The sequence below is a fragment of the Ovis canadensis genome, chromosome 21 (assembly GCF_042477335.2).
Source record: "Ovis canadensis isolate MfBH-ARS-UI-01 breed Bighorn chromosome 21, ARS-UI_OviCan_v2, whole genome shotgun sequence".
Taxonomy (NCBI): Eukaryota; Metazoa; Chordata; class Mammalia; order Artiodactyla; family Bovidae; genus Ovis; species Ovis canadensis.
The window spans coordinates 61025977-61044172 of NC_091265.1; the positions used below are offsets into that span (position 1 = coordinate 61025977).

At 38.8% G+C, this 18196-nt stretch overlaps 1 protein-coding gene across 1 annotated transcript in view; it reads left to right on the top strand.

Moving 5' to 3' along the window:
- The window catches only part of TOP6BL (TOP6B like initiator of meiotic double strand breaks), an 82474-nt gene that overhangs the window by 15637 nt on the left and 48641 nt on the right, over positions 1 to 18196 (top strand). Inside the window, exon 4 of the mRNA XM_069566375.1 lies at positions 15722 to 15831. Within this exon, the coding sequence (XP_069422476.1) occupies positions 15722 to 15831 (110 nt within the window). The remainder of the gene's footprint in view (positions 1 to 15721; positions 15832 to 18196) is intronic.

Below are 18196 nucleotides of genomic sequence, written 5' to 3' on the forward strand. Positions count from 1 at the left end.
TATATTTTTCCCAGGTAAGAAAATTTACAGCTGTTTTTTTTTCCCCCTTTCAAAAGACTAGATAGGAATACCAGCTCTTGAAAGCAGGGAAGATGACTTTGCTGTTGATGTATGGTTATATGGTTATGATAGTTCAGCTTTTGCCTCTTTACTGCATTCCACCATTTGGGCATCAGGGAGAAGACTTCAGTTTTGTCTTCTTTTGTTAATTTGTTGGGAATGGAGGTGAGGAGTTGTGCTTTTCATACATTAGAGATGCTGATGTGTCCAGGCTTGCTCAATGTTGAGTGAGAAACTCACAGTGGTGAACTCTTAAATGTCTGGCTTAATATATATTTTTAAAATCCAAGGTTCCCATATTCAAAAATTTAAAGTCTATTATAATTTTATATCTTACAAGATATATAATTTTATATCTTACAACAGCTCTAAATATCACTACTTATCTAACACTTCTTCTCCCACATATGTGTTCTGTAGACATGACCTCATTCTCGAGAGACAGGTCAGACATAAGTTGTCACCATTTCTATTTCAGAGATGAGGAAACTGCGACTTACCTCAGTCTCTGATATTAAGTTTAGAAGTCAGGGAAGGGTTTGTGGACTTAGGTCATTGTTTATCCTGTGAGTCCACACTTAATCTTCAAGTTTTTGATACATTCTAAATAGTCTCTTGATGCTAAATTTGCATAACACATGGCAAGATTTTATAAAGAAAAGATTGAAGATCAAAAGAAGTTAGAATAAATGAATTTCTCTTGTTTCTTTAATATTTAAATATGCCCTTTAATTGGCTTGAGGAAGTTCTCTTTTAGTCCTAGCTTGCTGAGTTTTTATTAGGAATGGATGTGGGCCTTTATCAAATATTTGTATGCATTTATTGAGAAGATCATATGATTTTTCTTCTAGAGTGCTGATATGCTGAATTACATTGATTTTCAAATGTTAAACCAACTTTGCATTTCTGGGATACATCCCAGTTGGCCATGATGCATTATGTATCCTTTTTATGTATTGTTGGATTTGATTTGCTGACATTTTAAAAATAATTTTTCCATCTGTGTTCATAAGAGATACTTGTGGTCTTCTTGTAATGACCTTGTCTTATTTTGGTATCAGAGTAATAATGACTTCATGGAGTCAGTTGAGATTTATTCTCTGGTCTTCAATTGTCTAGAAGAATTTGTGTGGAAAGTATTATTTCTTCTTTAAGTATTTGGGACAATTCATCAAATGAAGCTATCTGAGCTTGATTTTTCCTTTGTGGGAAACATTTTAACTACAAATTCAATTTCTTAGATAATTCTAGGTCTATGGAGGTTATTTATTTATTTTGAGTCAGCGTGGGTAGTGTTTACCTTTCAAGGAATTTGCTCATTTCATCTAAGTTGTTATATTTATTGGCATAAAATTGTTCATGAAATACCCTTATTATCCTTCTATCCTTCTAACACTTATAGAATATCACCTTTCTTACTTCTGGCGTTGGTATTTTATTTTTGTTCTCTCTCTTCCTCGTTTTCTCTTTCCTTAGCCAGTCTGGCTAGAACCATATTCTTTCTGTTGTGCTCTGTTTCATTGATTTTCACTCTGATCTTTTATTCTTTCCTTTCTTCTGCTTGTTTTGGATTTCTTTTGCTTTTCTGTTACTTGTTTTTTAAAGTGGAAGCTGTAATCATTGATTTGAGATAATTGCTTTTTACACTGAAGTCATGATACTCCAAAATTCAAAGTTTAAATAGTTCCAAAGTTTTAAAATTGTATTTTTTATTATTATTATGGTTAATCTGGAGTTTATTTTAATTTATGATACAAGTTAAGAATCTAATTTAAATCTTTTCCTTTCCCCAATAATTTGTGTTATTTTTCTGTCATAAACCAGGGCTCTGTATATGCTTGGATTTGTTTCTGGGTGTTCTAGTGTTTATGTCTGTCCCTAGGGAGAAATATCAATAACCTCAGATATGCAGATGACACCACCCTTATCGCAGAAAGTGAAGAGGAACTAAAAAGCCTCTCGATGAAAGTGAAAGTGGAGAGTGAAAAAGTTGGCTTAAAGCTCAACATTCAGAAAACGAAGATCATGGCATCTGGTCCCATCACTTCATGGCAAATAGATGGGGAAACAGTGTCAGACTTTGTTTTTTGGGGCTCCAAAATCATTGCAGATGGTGACCGCAGCCATGAAATTAAAAGACGCTTACTCCTTGGAAGAAAAGTTATGACTAACCTAGATAGCATATTCAAAAGCAGAGACATTACTTTGCCAACAAAGGTCCATCTAGTCAAGGCCACGGTTTTTCCAGTGGTCATGTATGGATGTGAGAGTTGGACTGTGAAGAAAGCTGAGTGCCGAAGAGTTGATGTTTTTGAACTGTGGTGTTGGAGAAGACTCTTGAGAGTCCCTTGGACTGCAAGGAGATCCAACCAGTCCATCCTATAGGAGATCAGTCCGGGGTGTTCATTGGAAGGAATGATGCTGAAGCTGAAACTCTAGTACTTTGGCCACCTCATGCAAAGAGTTGACTCATTGGAAAAGACTCTGATGCTAGCAGGGATTGGGGGCAGGAGGAGAAGGGGATGACAGAGGATGAGAGGGCTGGATGGCATCACCGACTCAATGGACATGGGTTTGGGTGAACTCCTGGAGTTGGTAATGGACAGGGAGGCCTGGCGTGCTGCAATTCATGGGGTCACAAAGAGCTGGACATGACTGAGTGACTGAACTGAACTGAACCCTGTAAAAAAAATTTGAACCTGGTATTTTGGGGTGGGAAGAGGCGAAAAAGGAATTCCTTTTGATAATGAACATGTTTTCATGTTGCTGCTAAGTTACTTCAGTTGTTTCTGACTTTGTGCCACCCCATAGATGGCAGCCCACCAGGCTCCTCCATCCCTGGGATTCTCCAGGTAAGAATACTGAAGTGGGTTGCCATTTCCTTCTCCAGTGCGTGAAAGTGAAAAATGAGAGTGAAGTCACTCAGTCGTGTCTGACTCGTAGCGACCCCATGGACTGCAGCCCACCAGGCTACTGGGGTGGGTTGCCATTTGCCTTCTCTGGTTTTCAGGATAAGTTTTCTCTTTCTCCCAGAGTCAATTTTGGAGGTATAGTTGGTCCTTGAACAACGTGGAGGTTGTGGTGCCTTCATACTATTATCTCTGCTTCAAAAACAGATGAATGGATAAATGACTCATTCAAGGACAGGAAGCTGAAACGGTTTAGATAGAATTAGGACTCAAACCCTAGTTCTTCTGATTCCACATATTGCAATTGCTAGTCAGATGCAGTCTTTTCCCCACACTTAAGTAATGACCTGTAAAATGACAATGCAGATACTATAGTTATTGAAAAAAATAGGTGTGTAAGTGGGCCCACACAGTTCAAATGCATGTTGTTCAATGATCAACTGTGTATATATTTCTTTTTAAAAATGCATGCTTGCACACATATATTTTATTCTTTTCATTCATTATTCATTCATTCATCCAGTACATATTTATTGAGCACCTGCTATGCTTGAGAAACCTATATGCAGGTCAGGAAGCAACAGTTAGAACTGGACATGGAACAACAGACTGGTTCCAAATAGGAAAAGGAGTACGTCAAGGCTGTATATTGTCCCCCTGCTTATTTAACTTATATGCAGAGTACATTATGAGAAACTCTGGGCTGGAAGAAGCACAAGCTGGAATCAAGATTGCCGGGAGAAATATCAATAACTTCAGATATGCAGATGACACCACCCTTATGGCAGAGAGTGAAGAGGAACTAAAAAGCCTCTTGATGAAAGTGAAAGTGGAGAGCGAGAAAGTTGGCTTAAATCTCAACATTTAGAAACGAAGATCATGGCATCTGGTCCCATCACTTCATGGCAAATAGATGGGGAAACAGTGGAAACAGTGTCAGACTTTATTTTGGGGGGCTCCAAAATCACTGCAGATGGTGACTGCAGCCATGAAATTAAAAGACGCTTACTCCTTGGAAGAAAAGTTATGACTAACCTAAATAGCATATTCAAAAGCAGAGACATTACTTTGCCAACAAAGGTCCATCTAGTCAAGGCTACGGTTTTTCCTGTGGTCATGTATGGATGTGAGAGTTGGACTGTGAAGAAGGCTGAGCACCGAAGAATTGATGTTTTTGAACTGTGGTGTTGGAGCAGTCTCTTGAGAGTCCCTTGGACTGCAAGGAGATCCAGCCAGTCCATTCTGAAAGAGATCAGCCCTGGGATTTCTTTGGAAGGAATGATGCTGAAGCTGAAACTCCAGTACTTTGGCCACCTCATGCAAAGAGTTGACTCATTGGAAAAGACTCTGATGCTGGGAGGGATTAGGGGAAGGAGTAGAAGGGGACGGCAGAAGATGAGATGGCTGGATGGCATCACTGACTCGATGGACGTGAGTCTGAGTGAACTCCTGGAGTTGGTGATGGACAGGGAGGCCTGGCGTGCTGCGATTCTTGGGGTTGCAAAGAGTTGGACACGACTGAGTGACTGAACTGACTGACTGACTGACTGCTATATGTTAGGTATTTCATCTTAATTTTCAAATTAATTGATATTATTTATAGTATTCCTTTTTTATTTAAAAATGTGTACTCATCTCTTTGGGGTTCTTATCTTGGTTTTTGTGGGGTTTTTGCCTTCTCTTTCTCTTGATGGTGGTAATATAACACTGCTGCTGCTGCTGCTAAGTCGCTTCAGTCATGTCCTACTCTGTGCGACCCCATAGACGGCAGCCCACCAGGCTCCCCCGTCCCTGGGATTCTCCACGCAAGAACTCTGGAGTGGGTTGCCATTTCCTTCTCCAATGCATGAAAGTGAAAAGTGAAAGTGAAGTCGCTCAGTCCTGTCCGACTCTTAGTGACCCCATGGACTGCAGCCCACCAGGCTCCTCCATCCATAGGATTTTCCAGGCAAGAGTACTGGAGTGGGGTGCCATTGCCTTCTCTGAATATAACGCTAATAGCAAATATTTCAAGACCTGTTCAAAGTCACAAATCAAGTAAGTGATTGAGTGGGATATATGAGCCTAGACAGACTGGGTCCAGAGGCTTTGTCTTAGGCACTGTTCTGTAGTATTTTGGTCTGTTTTACAGTATACTGTTTTGCTAGAAGTTTGACTACTATATTAGCTTTTCAGATAATCAACTCTGTTTATGCTCAACAAATGAATAGATATTAATTTCTCTTTTCCTTTGACAACTTCTCACTTCATTCTCATATCACTTGAAATCTACAGCTTGGGTCATATTTGGTGGTTGAGTTTTCAAGGTTATGTGAAGAGGCACGTGTAAGCTTGGAAGAATGATCATGTTTTCCTCCCATTTTCAATCTGCATCTTTTTGTTTGGAGTAGTGTGAGGCTTAGGTGCATATTCTTTTGCTAAGGACTTGAGTGAGCACATCCTTGTTGACTCATTTGCTTGTTGGTGAGCCAACAGGTTATGCTGCGACAGCTCTTCATCTCTGCTTTTTGAGGGAGTTAATGAAGATTTGACACTATTTCTGAAAGTTTGCTGATTCTCTGTTAAAGTGTCCTGCTTTCCATTTCCTTCTTTAAAGCATGTCCGGAATTGTTTCCCAATGTGGAAATAATTAGCCAATTTAACTAATGACAAGCCACAGAGCCAACCAAAGAACTTTTCATCTTTTGGCTTAATTCACCTAATTTCTTTAAAATGTTTGGTATTACTACTTTGTTCATTGGTTAAAGGCGAGAAAACCAAATAGTTACTCGTCTGCTGAGTCTCTTGGGAAATAACAATGATAAACAACCAAATCTTAACTTTTGCCATCATCAGAGAAATTATTTTTAAGTGGAACTTTTTGTTACAGAGCAACATAGCCCATTTTAGAAAATTAGGGGAAAATAGGGAAAAGGTAAAAACTTCTCATAAACTTCCATCGCATGCATTTTTAATACAGCTGTCATCACAATACATACACAATTTTGTCCTACTACTTTTTTCCACTTAACATGTAAGCATTTTTCATGTTATGACAGTCTCCTAGTAATTATTTTTAGTGGATAAGTTGTCCATAAGAAGATAAATCATTAATTAATTAACCATTTTATACTTTTAAGCTTTTAGGCTTGTTCTTTCTTTTTTACCATTATTATGAATATCTGTATATTGTCATGATTAAGAACTGATACTGTATGTCCTTGAGCAAGTTATTTGATCTTTGAAAGTACCTACCTCATAAAGCTGTTTTGAGGGTTACATGAGATAATATACATAATGCATGTAACATAGTGATTATTCTGAGTACATAGTTTTCAATAAGTGATAATTAATGTTAATGTCCCTGGGATAAGCATCTTAATGCATACAGCTTTTTGCTTAATTGAAAAATTTAGGATTAATTTCCCAAAGTAGATTTAACTTGATCAAAGTCTTTATTTTTATGGCTCTTGAAATGGCTTTTAAAAGGGTTGCATCATGTAATAGCATTTGTAAATGAGATACTGGGCTTCCCCAGTATCTCAGTAGTAAAGAATCTGCCAGTAATGCAGGAGACGTGGGTTTGATCCCTGGGTTGGGAAGATTTCCTAGAGAAGGAACTGGCTACCCACTCCAGTACTCTTGCCTGGGAAATTCCATGGACAGAAGAGCTTGGTGGGCTGCAGTTCATAGGGTCACAAAAGAGTCCAACACAACTTAGCAACTAAACAGCAGCAATATGAGATATTAACTTCCTGTACTTTGCTAGCATTAGGAATTTCAATGACTTAAAACTATTTTAGCCAGTTTACTAGTTAATGAACAAGTATATAGTTTTGTAAAATATTTACTTGGCTGTGCCACATCTTATTTGAGGCATGCAGGATCTTTTAGTTGGGGCATGTGGGATGTGTTCCCTGACCAGGGATCGAACAGAGGCCCCCTGCATTGGGAATGCAAAGTCTTAGCTACTGGACCATCAGAGAAATCTCTATAGTTTTAATTTGTATATTTTTTGAAACTTTTTATGTGTTTACTATCTATTCTTTCTTTTTTTCTGAACTTTTCCCATATTTTTAGGGAAAAACTTCTAATCTAAAATAAATTCAGTCATTGTCTGTGTGCTATGGTTTGAATGTTTGTGTCCCCCTTAAATTCATTTGTTGAAATCCTAATGGCCAATGTGATGGTATTAGGAGATGTGACCTATGGGAGTAGCTTAAGTCATGAGAGTGGAGCCCTCACAAATGGGATTAGTGCACTTAGAAAAAAGACTTGATAGAATTCCCTAGGTTCTTCTGCCATGTAAGAATACAATGAGAAGTCTGCAATCCAAAAAAGAAAGCCCAGAACCTGCCCATGCTGGTGCTATGATCTTGGACTTCCAGACTCCAGAACTGTGAGAAATAAATTTTTGTTGTTTATAAGCCATTCAGTCTGTGGCATTTCATTATAGCAGCACAAATGGAATAAGATACTGTGTAAGTTGTATTTTTAGGCTTGACACCATACTGTACAAATCATTCAGATTCACTGTTATATTGCCATTTTGCACAGTTGGCTATGGAATAATAGAGCTAATGTAATGACTTCCTAAATCTCATTTTCTTCTAATACTTTACTGATATATGAATATCACTGTGGATGTTCTTGAAGAATCGGAATATTATCTAAAAATGTCCTTTAAATCAGCGGTCCCCAGCCTTTTTGGCACCAGGGACTGGTTTCATGAAAGACAGTTTTTCCATGGGCCAGGGGAGAGGAGATGGTTTCAGGATGATTCACATGCATTACGTTTATTATGTACTTTATTTCTCTTATTATTATATCAGCACCACCTCAGATCATCAGACATTAGATCCTCGAGGTTGGGGACCCCTGCTTTAAACAAAGCTATTTGTTTGATGATGTTCTTTTCCAAATGAAAACTGTCTATACATATATACTGAATGTCTCTCTCTACATAATATTCATAGAATTTAATTCACTCTAAATAGGCATATATATAGTGATTAAAAACAAAAGCTTTAGACTCAGGCAGCCTTATTCTTAAATCTCAACTTTTACACACTATTTAAAATAGTTCTGTTTGTAATAGCATCAAAATACATGAAACACATAGGGATAGATTTAACATTAAAAATAAAGAATCTCTGCTGAGAACTGTAAAACATTGCTAAGAGAAATTAAACAGTATTTGGAGAGATATATCATGTTTATAGATTGGAAAGTTCAGTATTGCTAAGATGTCAGGCATAGGAGAAAGGGAAAGATATACCCAGTTGAATGCAGAGTTCCAAAGAATAGCAAGGAGAGACAAAACCTTCTGCCGTAAGTGAACAATGTGAAGAAATAAAGGAAAACAATAGAATGGGAAAGACTAGAGATCTCTTCATGAAAATTAAAGATACCAAGGGAACATTTCATGCGAAGATATGCACAATAAAGGACAGAAACACTAACGACCTAACAGAACCAGAAGAGATTAAGAAGAGGTGGCAAGAATACACAAAAGTGTACAAAAAAGGCCTTAATGACTTGGTCAACTGCAATAGTGTGGCCGCTTACCTGGAGCCAGACATCCTGGAGTGTGAAGTCAAGTGGGCCTTACTACGAACAAAGCTAATGCAGGTGATGGAATTCCAGCTGAGCCATTTCAGATCCAAAAAGATGATGCCCTTAAAACTGCTCTTAATATGCTAGTGAATTTGGAAAACTCAGCAGTGGCCACAGGACTGGAAAAGGTCAGTTTTCATTTCAATCCCAAAGAAGAGCAGTGCCAAAGAATGTTCAGACTGCCATACTGTTGTGCTCATTTCACATGCTAGCAAAATACTGCTCAAAATCCTTCAGGGTAGGCTTCAACAGTACATGAATTGAGAACTTCCAGATGTAGAGACTGGATTTAGAAAAGGCAGAGGAACCAGAAATTAAATTGTGAGCATCCGTTGGATCATAGAAAAAGCAAGAGAATTCCAGAAAAACATTTGCTTCATTGACTATGCTAAAGCCTTTGTGTGGATCTCAACAAACTGGAAAATTCTTAGAGATGGAAGTACCAGACCACCTTACCTGCCTTCTGAGAAACCTGTATTTGGGTCAAGAAGCAACAGTTAGAAACGGATGTGAAACACTGGACTGGTTCAAAACTGGAAAGAGTATGTCAAGGCTGTATACTGTCACTCTGCTTATTTAACTTATATGCAGAGTACATCATGCATAATGCCAGACTGGATGAATCACAAGTGGGAATCAAGATTGCCAAGGGAAATATCAATAACCTCAGATATACAGATGACACCACCCTTATGGCAAAGCAAAGAGAAATTAAAGAGCTTCTTGATAAAGGTGAAAGAGGAGAATGAAAAAACTGGCTTAAAACTCAACATTCAAAAAATGAAAATCATGGCATCTGGTCCTATCACTTCATGGAAAATGGAAAAAATGGAAACGGTGACTTGGGGAAAAAATGGAAACAGTGACAGATTTTATTTTCTTGGGCTCCAAAATCAGTGCAGACGGTGACTGCAGCCATGAAATTAAAAGATGCTTGCTCCTTGGAAGACAAATTATGACAAAACTAGACAGGGTATTAAAAACCAGAGAAATCACTTTGCTGACAAATGTCCGTTCAAAGCTATGGGTTTTCTAGTAGTCATGCACAGATGTGGAGAAGGAAATGGCAACCCACTCCAGTACTCTTGCCTGGAAAATCCCATGGACAGAGGAGCCTGGTAGGCTACAGTCCCTGGGGTCTCGAAGAGTCAGACATGACTGAGCAACTTCACTTTCACTTTTCACTTTCATGCATTGGAGAAGGAAATGGCAACCCACTCCAGTATTCTTGCCTGGAGAATCCCAGGGATGGAGGAGTGTGGTGGACTGCCGTCTGTGGGGTCGCACAGAGTCGGACACGACTGAAGCGACATAGCAGCAGCAGCAGCATGCATAGATGTAAGAGCTGGACCATAAAGAAGGCTGAGCACTGAAGAATTGATGCTTTTGAACTGTGGTGCTGGAGAAGACTCTTGAGAGTCTCTTCCACAGCAAGGAGATCAAACCAGTCACTCCTAAAGGAAATCAACCTTGAATGTGCATTAGAAGGACTGATGTTGAAGCTGAAGCTCCAATACTTTGGCCACCTGATGTGAAGAGCCAACTCATTGGAAAAGACCCTCATGTACGGCTTCCCAGGTGGCTCAGTGGGTAAATAATCTGCCTGCCAATACAGGACACATAAGAGACACTGGTTCAATGCCTGGGTCCCGAAGATCCCCTGGAGAAGGAAATGGCAACCCACTCGAGTATTCTTACCTGGAGAATTCCATGGACAAAGGAGCCTGTTGGTCTGCATTCCACGGGGTCACTAAGAGTCAGACACAGCTGAGCAACCAACAACAACTGATGCTGGAAAAGATTAAAGGCAGGAGGAGAAGGGGTGACAGAGTATGAGATGGCTGGATGGCATCATCGACTCAGTGGAAATGAGTTTGAGCAAACTCCAGGAGATTGTGAAGGGCAGGGAAGCCTAATGTGCTGCAGTCCATGGGATCACAAAGAATCGGACACAACTGAGCGACTGAACAACAATAACAGCTGGTGGCTCAGATAGTAAAGAATCCACCTGCAGTGTGAAAGACCCAGGTTTGATCCCTGGATCAGGAAGATCCCCTGGATAAGGGAATGGCTACCTACTCCAGTATTCTTGCCTGGAGAAGTCCATGGACACAGGAGCCTGGCAGGCTACATAGTCCATGGGGTCGTGAAGAGTCAGATGTAACTGGGTGACCAACACTTAGTGTAAATAGAATTTTTATATGCCCTGGGAAGGCAAAAAATTTGTGTGACTCACTTATTGAGATTTTTTTTAATTGACATTTTCTGAAACCAAACTTGCAAAATATCCAAGGTATGCCTGTAATTCGTTTCTTTTTATATCTGGTGGGCTGCCACCTATGGGGTCACACAAAGTCGGACAGGACTGAAGTGACTTAGCAGCAGCAGCAGCAGCATTCCATTACATGTATACACTCATCTTATCCATTCTGTTGTTGGCATTTGGATTTTTCCAGTTTTTGTCTATTTTTAATAAAGCTGCTATGAACAGCTGTTGTAAATCTTGTTTTGGACACATACTTTCATTTCTCTTGGGTAAATACCTGGAAATGAAATTGATGGGTCATGGCATAGGTGTGACCTGTGTCATGGGTTTCTTATGACAGTTTCATAAGAAGCTGTCAGTTTTCCAAAGTAGTTGCACCATTTTATACTCCCACCAGCATTATATCAGAGTTCTGATTGTTCTGTATCTTTGCTAACTAACATCTGGTGTTTTTTAATTTTAGCTATTCTGATGGATTGTGAATTTAATTTACATTCTCTGGTGACTGATGATGTTAAGCACTTCTTCATGTGCTTAATGGCCACTCAGATATCTTCTTTTGTGAAGTGTCTATTCAAGTCTTTGGCCCACTAAGAAAATAATGGCTTTATTGAAATCTAATTCATGTTTCATACAATTTATTCATTTAAAATACAAAATTCAGTGGCTTGGGGGTATATTATTAGTTTTTAAGTTGTGGCAAAATACACATCTGACATAAAATTTGCCACTTTAACTATCTTAAAGTATACAATTCAGCGTCACTAATTATACTCACAAGGTTGTACAACCAACACCATTATTTCTAAAACACTTCATCATTCCAAACGGAAACTCTGCAACTATTCTCTGGTAACCTCTAATCTACTTTCTGTTGCTGTGAACTTGCCTAGTCTAGATAGTTCATATTTGTAGAGTCATATAATATTTGTCCTTTATATGGCATATTTCACTTAGCATAATGTTTTCAAGGTTGATCCATGTTATAACATATCAGAACTTTATTACTTTTCATAGCTGAATAATATTCACATATATATCACAGGCTTCCCTGGTGGCTCATCAATAAAGAGTCCACCTGCAATGCATGAGATGCAAGTTTGATCCCTGGGTCAGAAATTTCCCCTGGAGGAGGGCATGGCATCTCACTCTAGTATTCTTGCTGGGAAAACCGCATGGACAGGAGCCTGGCAGGCTACAGTCAGTCCATGGGGTCACAAAGAGTCAGACATGACTGAAGCAGCTGAACAGGCATATCACAGTTTGTTTATTTATTCATAAGTTGATGGACACTGGGTTGCTTCCACTGTTGGATTATTGTGAATAATGCTGCAGTGAAAATTGGTGTACAAGTATTTTAAATCTCTGCTTTCAACACCTTTAGGCATATCTGTAGAAGTCAAATTGTTGTATGGCAATTCTGTGTTTAGCTTTTTGAGGAACTCAAACTTTTTTCCATTATTTTACATTCCCATCAAAAACGTTCAGGGGTTCCAGTTTCACCACATACTTGTCAACCTTTGCTATTTTCATTATTATTTCATTGAAGGATAGTTGACATACAGTTATTAGTTTCAGGCATACAACATAGTGATTTGAATTTATATACATTACAAATTGATCACAATATGTCTACTAATATTCTGTTACCATACAAAGTTATTAAAATATTTTAACTATTTTCCTATACTGTGCATTACATTCCCGTGACTTATAAGTAAGGCTTGTATTTCTTAATCCCCTTCACTTATTCCACCCACTTCCCATCCTCCTCCCATCATCATCATCACCATCCTAGTACGTGTGTAATGTTTGGCCCTCCTTGTCTTTTTTCTAAATCAGGATGTTTTTTATTATTAGGCTTTAGAAGCCGTTTTTATATTAAGGATGAAATCCTGTTGCCCAACATATTTTGCAAGTATTTTCTTACAGCCTGGCTAAGTTACTCATTTCTTAACAATCTTTTGATGAGCAAAAGTTTGTTTTTTTTTTAAATTTTGATGAAGTTTATAAAATTTTTTCTTTTATAGTTACTTATTTATATGCCCTAAGATCTTTGCTTGCTCCTAAGTTAAAGGATATTCTCCTTTCTTCAAGAATCTTCTTAGCTTTTATTTTTAGGTCTATCTTCCATCTCTAATTTTTGTGTGGGATCTATAAGAGATGTCAAGATTCCTTTTCTTCCTTTATAGACATCTGGTCATTCTAGGAACATTTTTTGGAGATTTTCTTTTCCTCATTGGATTGTTTTCTTGCTTTTATTTAAAAAAACACAAATGACCATGTAAGTGTGAACCTGTTTCTGACTCCTTCTCATTTCCATATATTTTCCTATTAAAAAAAAAAACACCATTATTTTCTAAAGTGGTTTGAGGGGAAAGTTGAGGGGAAGTACAAAAAATTCTCATAAGCCCGTATTCCCATTTTTGGACTTAAGTTTTCAATTCATTTGGGTAAGTACCAAGAAGCATGATTATTGGATCATATATTTTCATATAAAAATGCAGAACTGTTTTCCATAGTGGTTGCAGCAGTGAATGAGAGTTCCTATTGCTCCACATCTTTGTCAGCATTTGTTGTCAATGTCGTCAGTGGGTTTCGGCTCTTCTGATAGATGTGCAGTGGTACTTTGTTTTAACTTCCATGTCTCTAATGACATTATAATGTGAAGCATTTTTTCATATGCTTACTTGCCCTCTGTATATCTTCTTTGGTGAGGTGCCTGTTCATGTCTTCTACTCATTTTTTAAAAACGGGGGTGTTTTCTTATTGTTGAATTTTAAGAGCTTGTATATTTTAGATAAGTCCTTTATCAGATACGTCTTTCGCAAATATTTCCACTCTGACTTGCCTTGAGATTGTCTTCCATAGAGCAGAACTTTTTAATTTTAATGAGGCCCAGTTTATCAATTATTTCTTTCATGGATCATGTCTTTGATGTTGTAGCTAACATGTTATTCTGTTACATTGATCTATTTCTCTATTTTTTCACCAACACCACACTGTCCTGATTACTATAGATTTATAATCTTTACATCAAGTAGTGTCAGTCTTCTGACTTTGTTCTTCTCCTTTAATATGGATTTGGCTACTTTAGTTCTTCTGCTGCTCCACATAAACTTCAGAGTAAGCTTGTTGATATTCACAAAATAACTTGCTGGAATTTTTATTCAGATTGTATTGGATCTAAAGATCAAGTTGGGAAGGACTGACATCTTGACAACATTTATTTAATCTTCCTATCCATGACATGGAACATCTCTCCATTCAGTTCTACTCTCTTTCATCAGAGCTTTATAGTTTTCCTCATATAGCTCTTACACATAGGTTTTGTGTTGTTTTTGTTTTGTTTTGTTTTGTTTTGCCTTATATCTAAGTATTAATATTTTGGTTTTTTATAGTGCTAATGTAAATGGTAATGTGTTTTTAATTTAAAATTCCACTTGTTCATTGCTTGCATACAGAAAACCAATTGATTTCTGTGTATTGTGTCCTGCAAGCTTGCTATAACTGCTTATTAGTTCATGTAAATTTTTTAAACCAGTTTGCTAATATCTACAAAAAGTCTCCTGATATTATGATTATGTTGACTCCAAAGGTCAATTTAGGGAGAATGGTTTTGTTGTTGTTGTTCAGTTGCTCAGTCCTGTCTGATTCTTTGTGACCCCATGGACTGCAGCACACCAGGCTTCCCTGTCCTTCACTGTCTCCTGGAAGTTGCTCAAACTCATGTCCATTGATTTGGTGATGCATCCAACCATCTCATACTTTGTTGCCCCCTTCTTCTCCTGCCCTTAATCTTTCCCAACTTTTCCAGTGAGTCAGCTCTTCGCATCAGGTGGCCAAAGTATTAGAGCTTCAGCTTCAGCATCAGTCCTTCCAATGCACATTCAAGGTTGATTTCCTTTAGGAGTGACTGGTTTGATCTCCTTGCTGTGCAAGGGACTCTCAAGAGTCTTCTCTAACACTACAGTTCAAAAGCATCAATTCTTTGGCACTCAACCTTCTTTATGGTCCAGCTCTCACATCCGTACACGACTACTGGAAAAACCATAGCTTTGACTATATGCACCTTTGTTGGCAAAGTAATGTCTCTGCTTTTTAATACCCTGTCTGGGTTTGTCATGTATGGATGTGAGAGTTGGACTGTGAAGAAAGCTAAGCACCAAAGAATTGATGCTTTTGAACTGTGGTGTTGGAGAAGACTCTTGAGAGTCCCTTGGACTGCAAGGAGATCCAGCCAGTCCATTCTAAAGGAGATCAGCCCTGGGATTTCTTTGGAAGGAATGATGCTGAACCTTAAACTCCAGTACTTTGGCCACCTCATGCAAAGAGTTGACTCATTGGAAAAGACTCTGATGCTGGGAGGGATTGGGGGCAGGAGGAAAAGGGGACAACAGAGGATGAGATGGCTGGATGGCATCAGCGACTTGATGGACATGAGTTTGGGTGAACTCCTGGAGTTGGTGATGGACAGGGAGGCCTGGCGTGCTGTGATTCATGGGGTCGCAAAGAGTTGGACACGACTGAGCAACTGAACTGAACTGATTTATTAAAAACTATAAGATCATCAGTTAGAACTAGCAGCTCAGAAGATTTCTGGCATTGGATATGACCTTGTGGAAATGAACTGAAAATAAATTGATTTAGTGAATTTTCAATTGGTGTAAAATTGAAAACATGAGATTAAATGTCTTAACCCCGTAAGGTAATTCTAAATGTTCCTCAGTTTGCTGATTCATAGCCATTTCCAGTTGTATTTAAAATTCTGCAGATTATCTTGTCATCAGGGAAAAGCCTACTTGGTTCATCAGTTTAATGGACAACTCCAGTATCTCTGGTGCTTATCCAAACTGCTTGTTCTCTGTTGTTGCCATTTGTCTTCATACAGATATGCAATCCATACTGCCTGGATTCTTTGCGAACCTGAATTGGACTTCAGAGGAGGCCGGCCATTCTCAGGATGCATCAGGGCTAAGACCCTTCCAGATGATTTTTGAGGCAAGTTTTGCTGTGGTTCTATAAATTAATGGTGTTTTGATTCTTATTTTTCTACAAATGTAATAACAGGAAAGAAGAGCTTAGGTCCTTTATAGAACAAAGTTGAAATAAGGCATTGGTTCCCAGACTTCCCTGAACAGATTTTAAATCACTTGGAAGCTTTGAAAATAGTGATGTTTGTGTTCTACTCTAAGAGGTTGTGATGTAATTGGTCTTGGCTGTTGGATTAGTCTGCTTGGGCTGCCATAAAAAAAAAAATACCACGTGTTGGGTGGCTTAAACAACAGAAACTTATTTTCTCATGCTTCTTCATGAAGTTAGAAGTCCAAGTTCAAGGTATCGTGTCACCATTTGCTCACATGATCTTTCCTCTGTACATATGTGGAGCGAGAGCTTTCTGGTGTCTCTTCCTCTTCTTACATGGACAGTCCTACCAGATTAGAGGTCCGCACTTATGACCTCATTTAACCTTATGACATCCCTAAGGCCCTGTCTCCAAATAAGTCAAAATGGTGGCTAAGGCTGCAATAGATGAATTTAGGGGAATACAATCTGGTCCATAAGAGGTGTGGCCTGGGCTTTGGAATATTTTTAGAATCCCGGATAATTCCTAATGTGCAGGTGAATTTGAGAACCACTGAAATAAACCATTGTTTGATTTTGGACCTCCTGAAGAAGAAAGCAAGAATGGATGCCCAGTGCGGATCCTATTTAAATATTTTTATTAGGTTGGTTTAAAGATTTTTATTGATTTATTTGTAGCCCAGATTTGTGAGAGTGACAATTGAGTCCTCCATTCCCATTATCAATTCTCTGATCTTCCCTTTCTTTGAACTGGTGGAGACAAAGAATACATTAAACACTCTCCCCAAAAGCATGTGGGAGGCTGTTCTCCATGTTGGAACAATTATATCCTTCTTCTAAAAGGAAATGAACATGGTATCAGGACAATAGATATCCCTGGATGTGCCATATCGTGTTTAGGGGAATGAAGGGTAAACAATTTGGAGCAGTTAATGGTTAGTCAAACAGAGGCAAAAGGAGAATGGGGCAGCAGAGGATGGGATGATTGACTAGCATCACTGACTCAATGGACATGTTGTTGTCCAGTCCCTCAGTCGTGTCCAACTCTTTGCAGTCCCATGGACTGCAGCATTCTAGGTTTCTCTTTCCTTCACTTCCTCCTGGAGTTTGCTCAAACTCATGTCCATTGAGTCAGTGATGCCATCCAACCGTCTCATCCTCTGTCACCCCCTTCTTCTCCTGCTTCCAGTCTTTCCCAGCATCAGGGTCTTTCTCAGTGAGTCAGTTCTTCCCATCAGGTGACCAAAGTATTGGAGCTTCAGCATCAGTCCTTCCAATGCATATTCAGGTTTGATTTCCTCTAGGATTGACTGGGTTGATCTCCTTGCTGTCCAAGAGACTCTCAAGAGTCTTCTCCAGCACCACAGTTCAAAAGCATCAGCTCAGCCTTTTTTATGGTCCAACTCTCACATACATACATGACTGCTGGAAAAACCATTGCTTTGCCTATATGGACCTGTGTTGGCAAAGTGATGTCTCTGCTTTTTCGCACACTGTATAGATTTGTCATAGCTCTTCTTCCAAGGAGCTTTTAATTTCTCTTAATTTCATGGCTGCAGTCACCATCTGCAGTGGTTTTGGAGCGCAAGAAAATAAAGTCTATGTTTCCCCATCTATTTGCCATGAAGTGATGGGACTGGATGCCATGATCTTTGTTTTTTTGAATATTGAGTTTTAAGTCACCTTTTTCACTCCCTTTCACTTTCATCAAGAGGCTCTTTAGTCCCTTTTCACTTTCTGCCATTAGGGTGGTGTTATCTGCATATCTGAGGTTGTTGGTATTTCTCCTGGCAGTCTTGATTCCAGTTTGTGATTCATCCAGCCCCGCATTTCATGTGATATCCTCTGCCTGTAAGTTAAATAAGCAGGATGACAGCAGACAGTCTTGACATACTCCTTTCCCAATTTGAACCAGTCCATTGTTCCATGTCTGGTTCTAACTGTTGCTTCTTGACCCAAATACAGGTTTCTCAGGAGACAGGTAAGGTGGTCTGGTATTCCCATCTCTTTAAGAATTTTCCACAGTTTGTTGTGATTTAGCATAGTCTTTAGCATAGTCAATGAAGCAGAAGTAGATGTTTTTCTGGAATTCCCTTGCTCTCTCCGTGTTCCAAAGGATGTTGGCAGTTTGATCCCTGATTCCTCTGCCTTTTCTAAATCCAGCTTGTACATCTAGAAGTTCTCAGTTCATGTACTGTTGAAGCCTAGCTTGAAGGATTTTGAGCATTACCTTGCTAGCATGTGAAATGAGCACAATTGTATGGTAGTTCAAACATTCTTG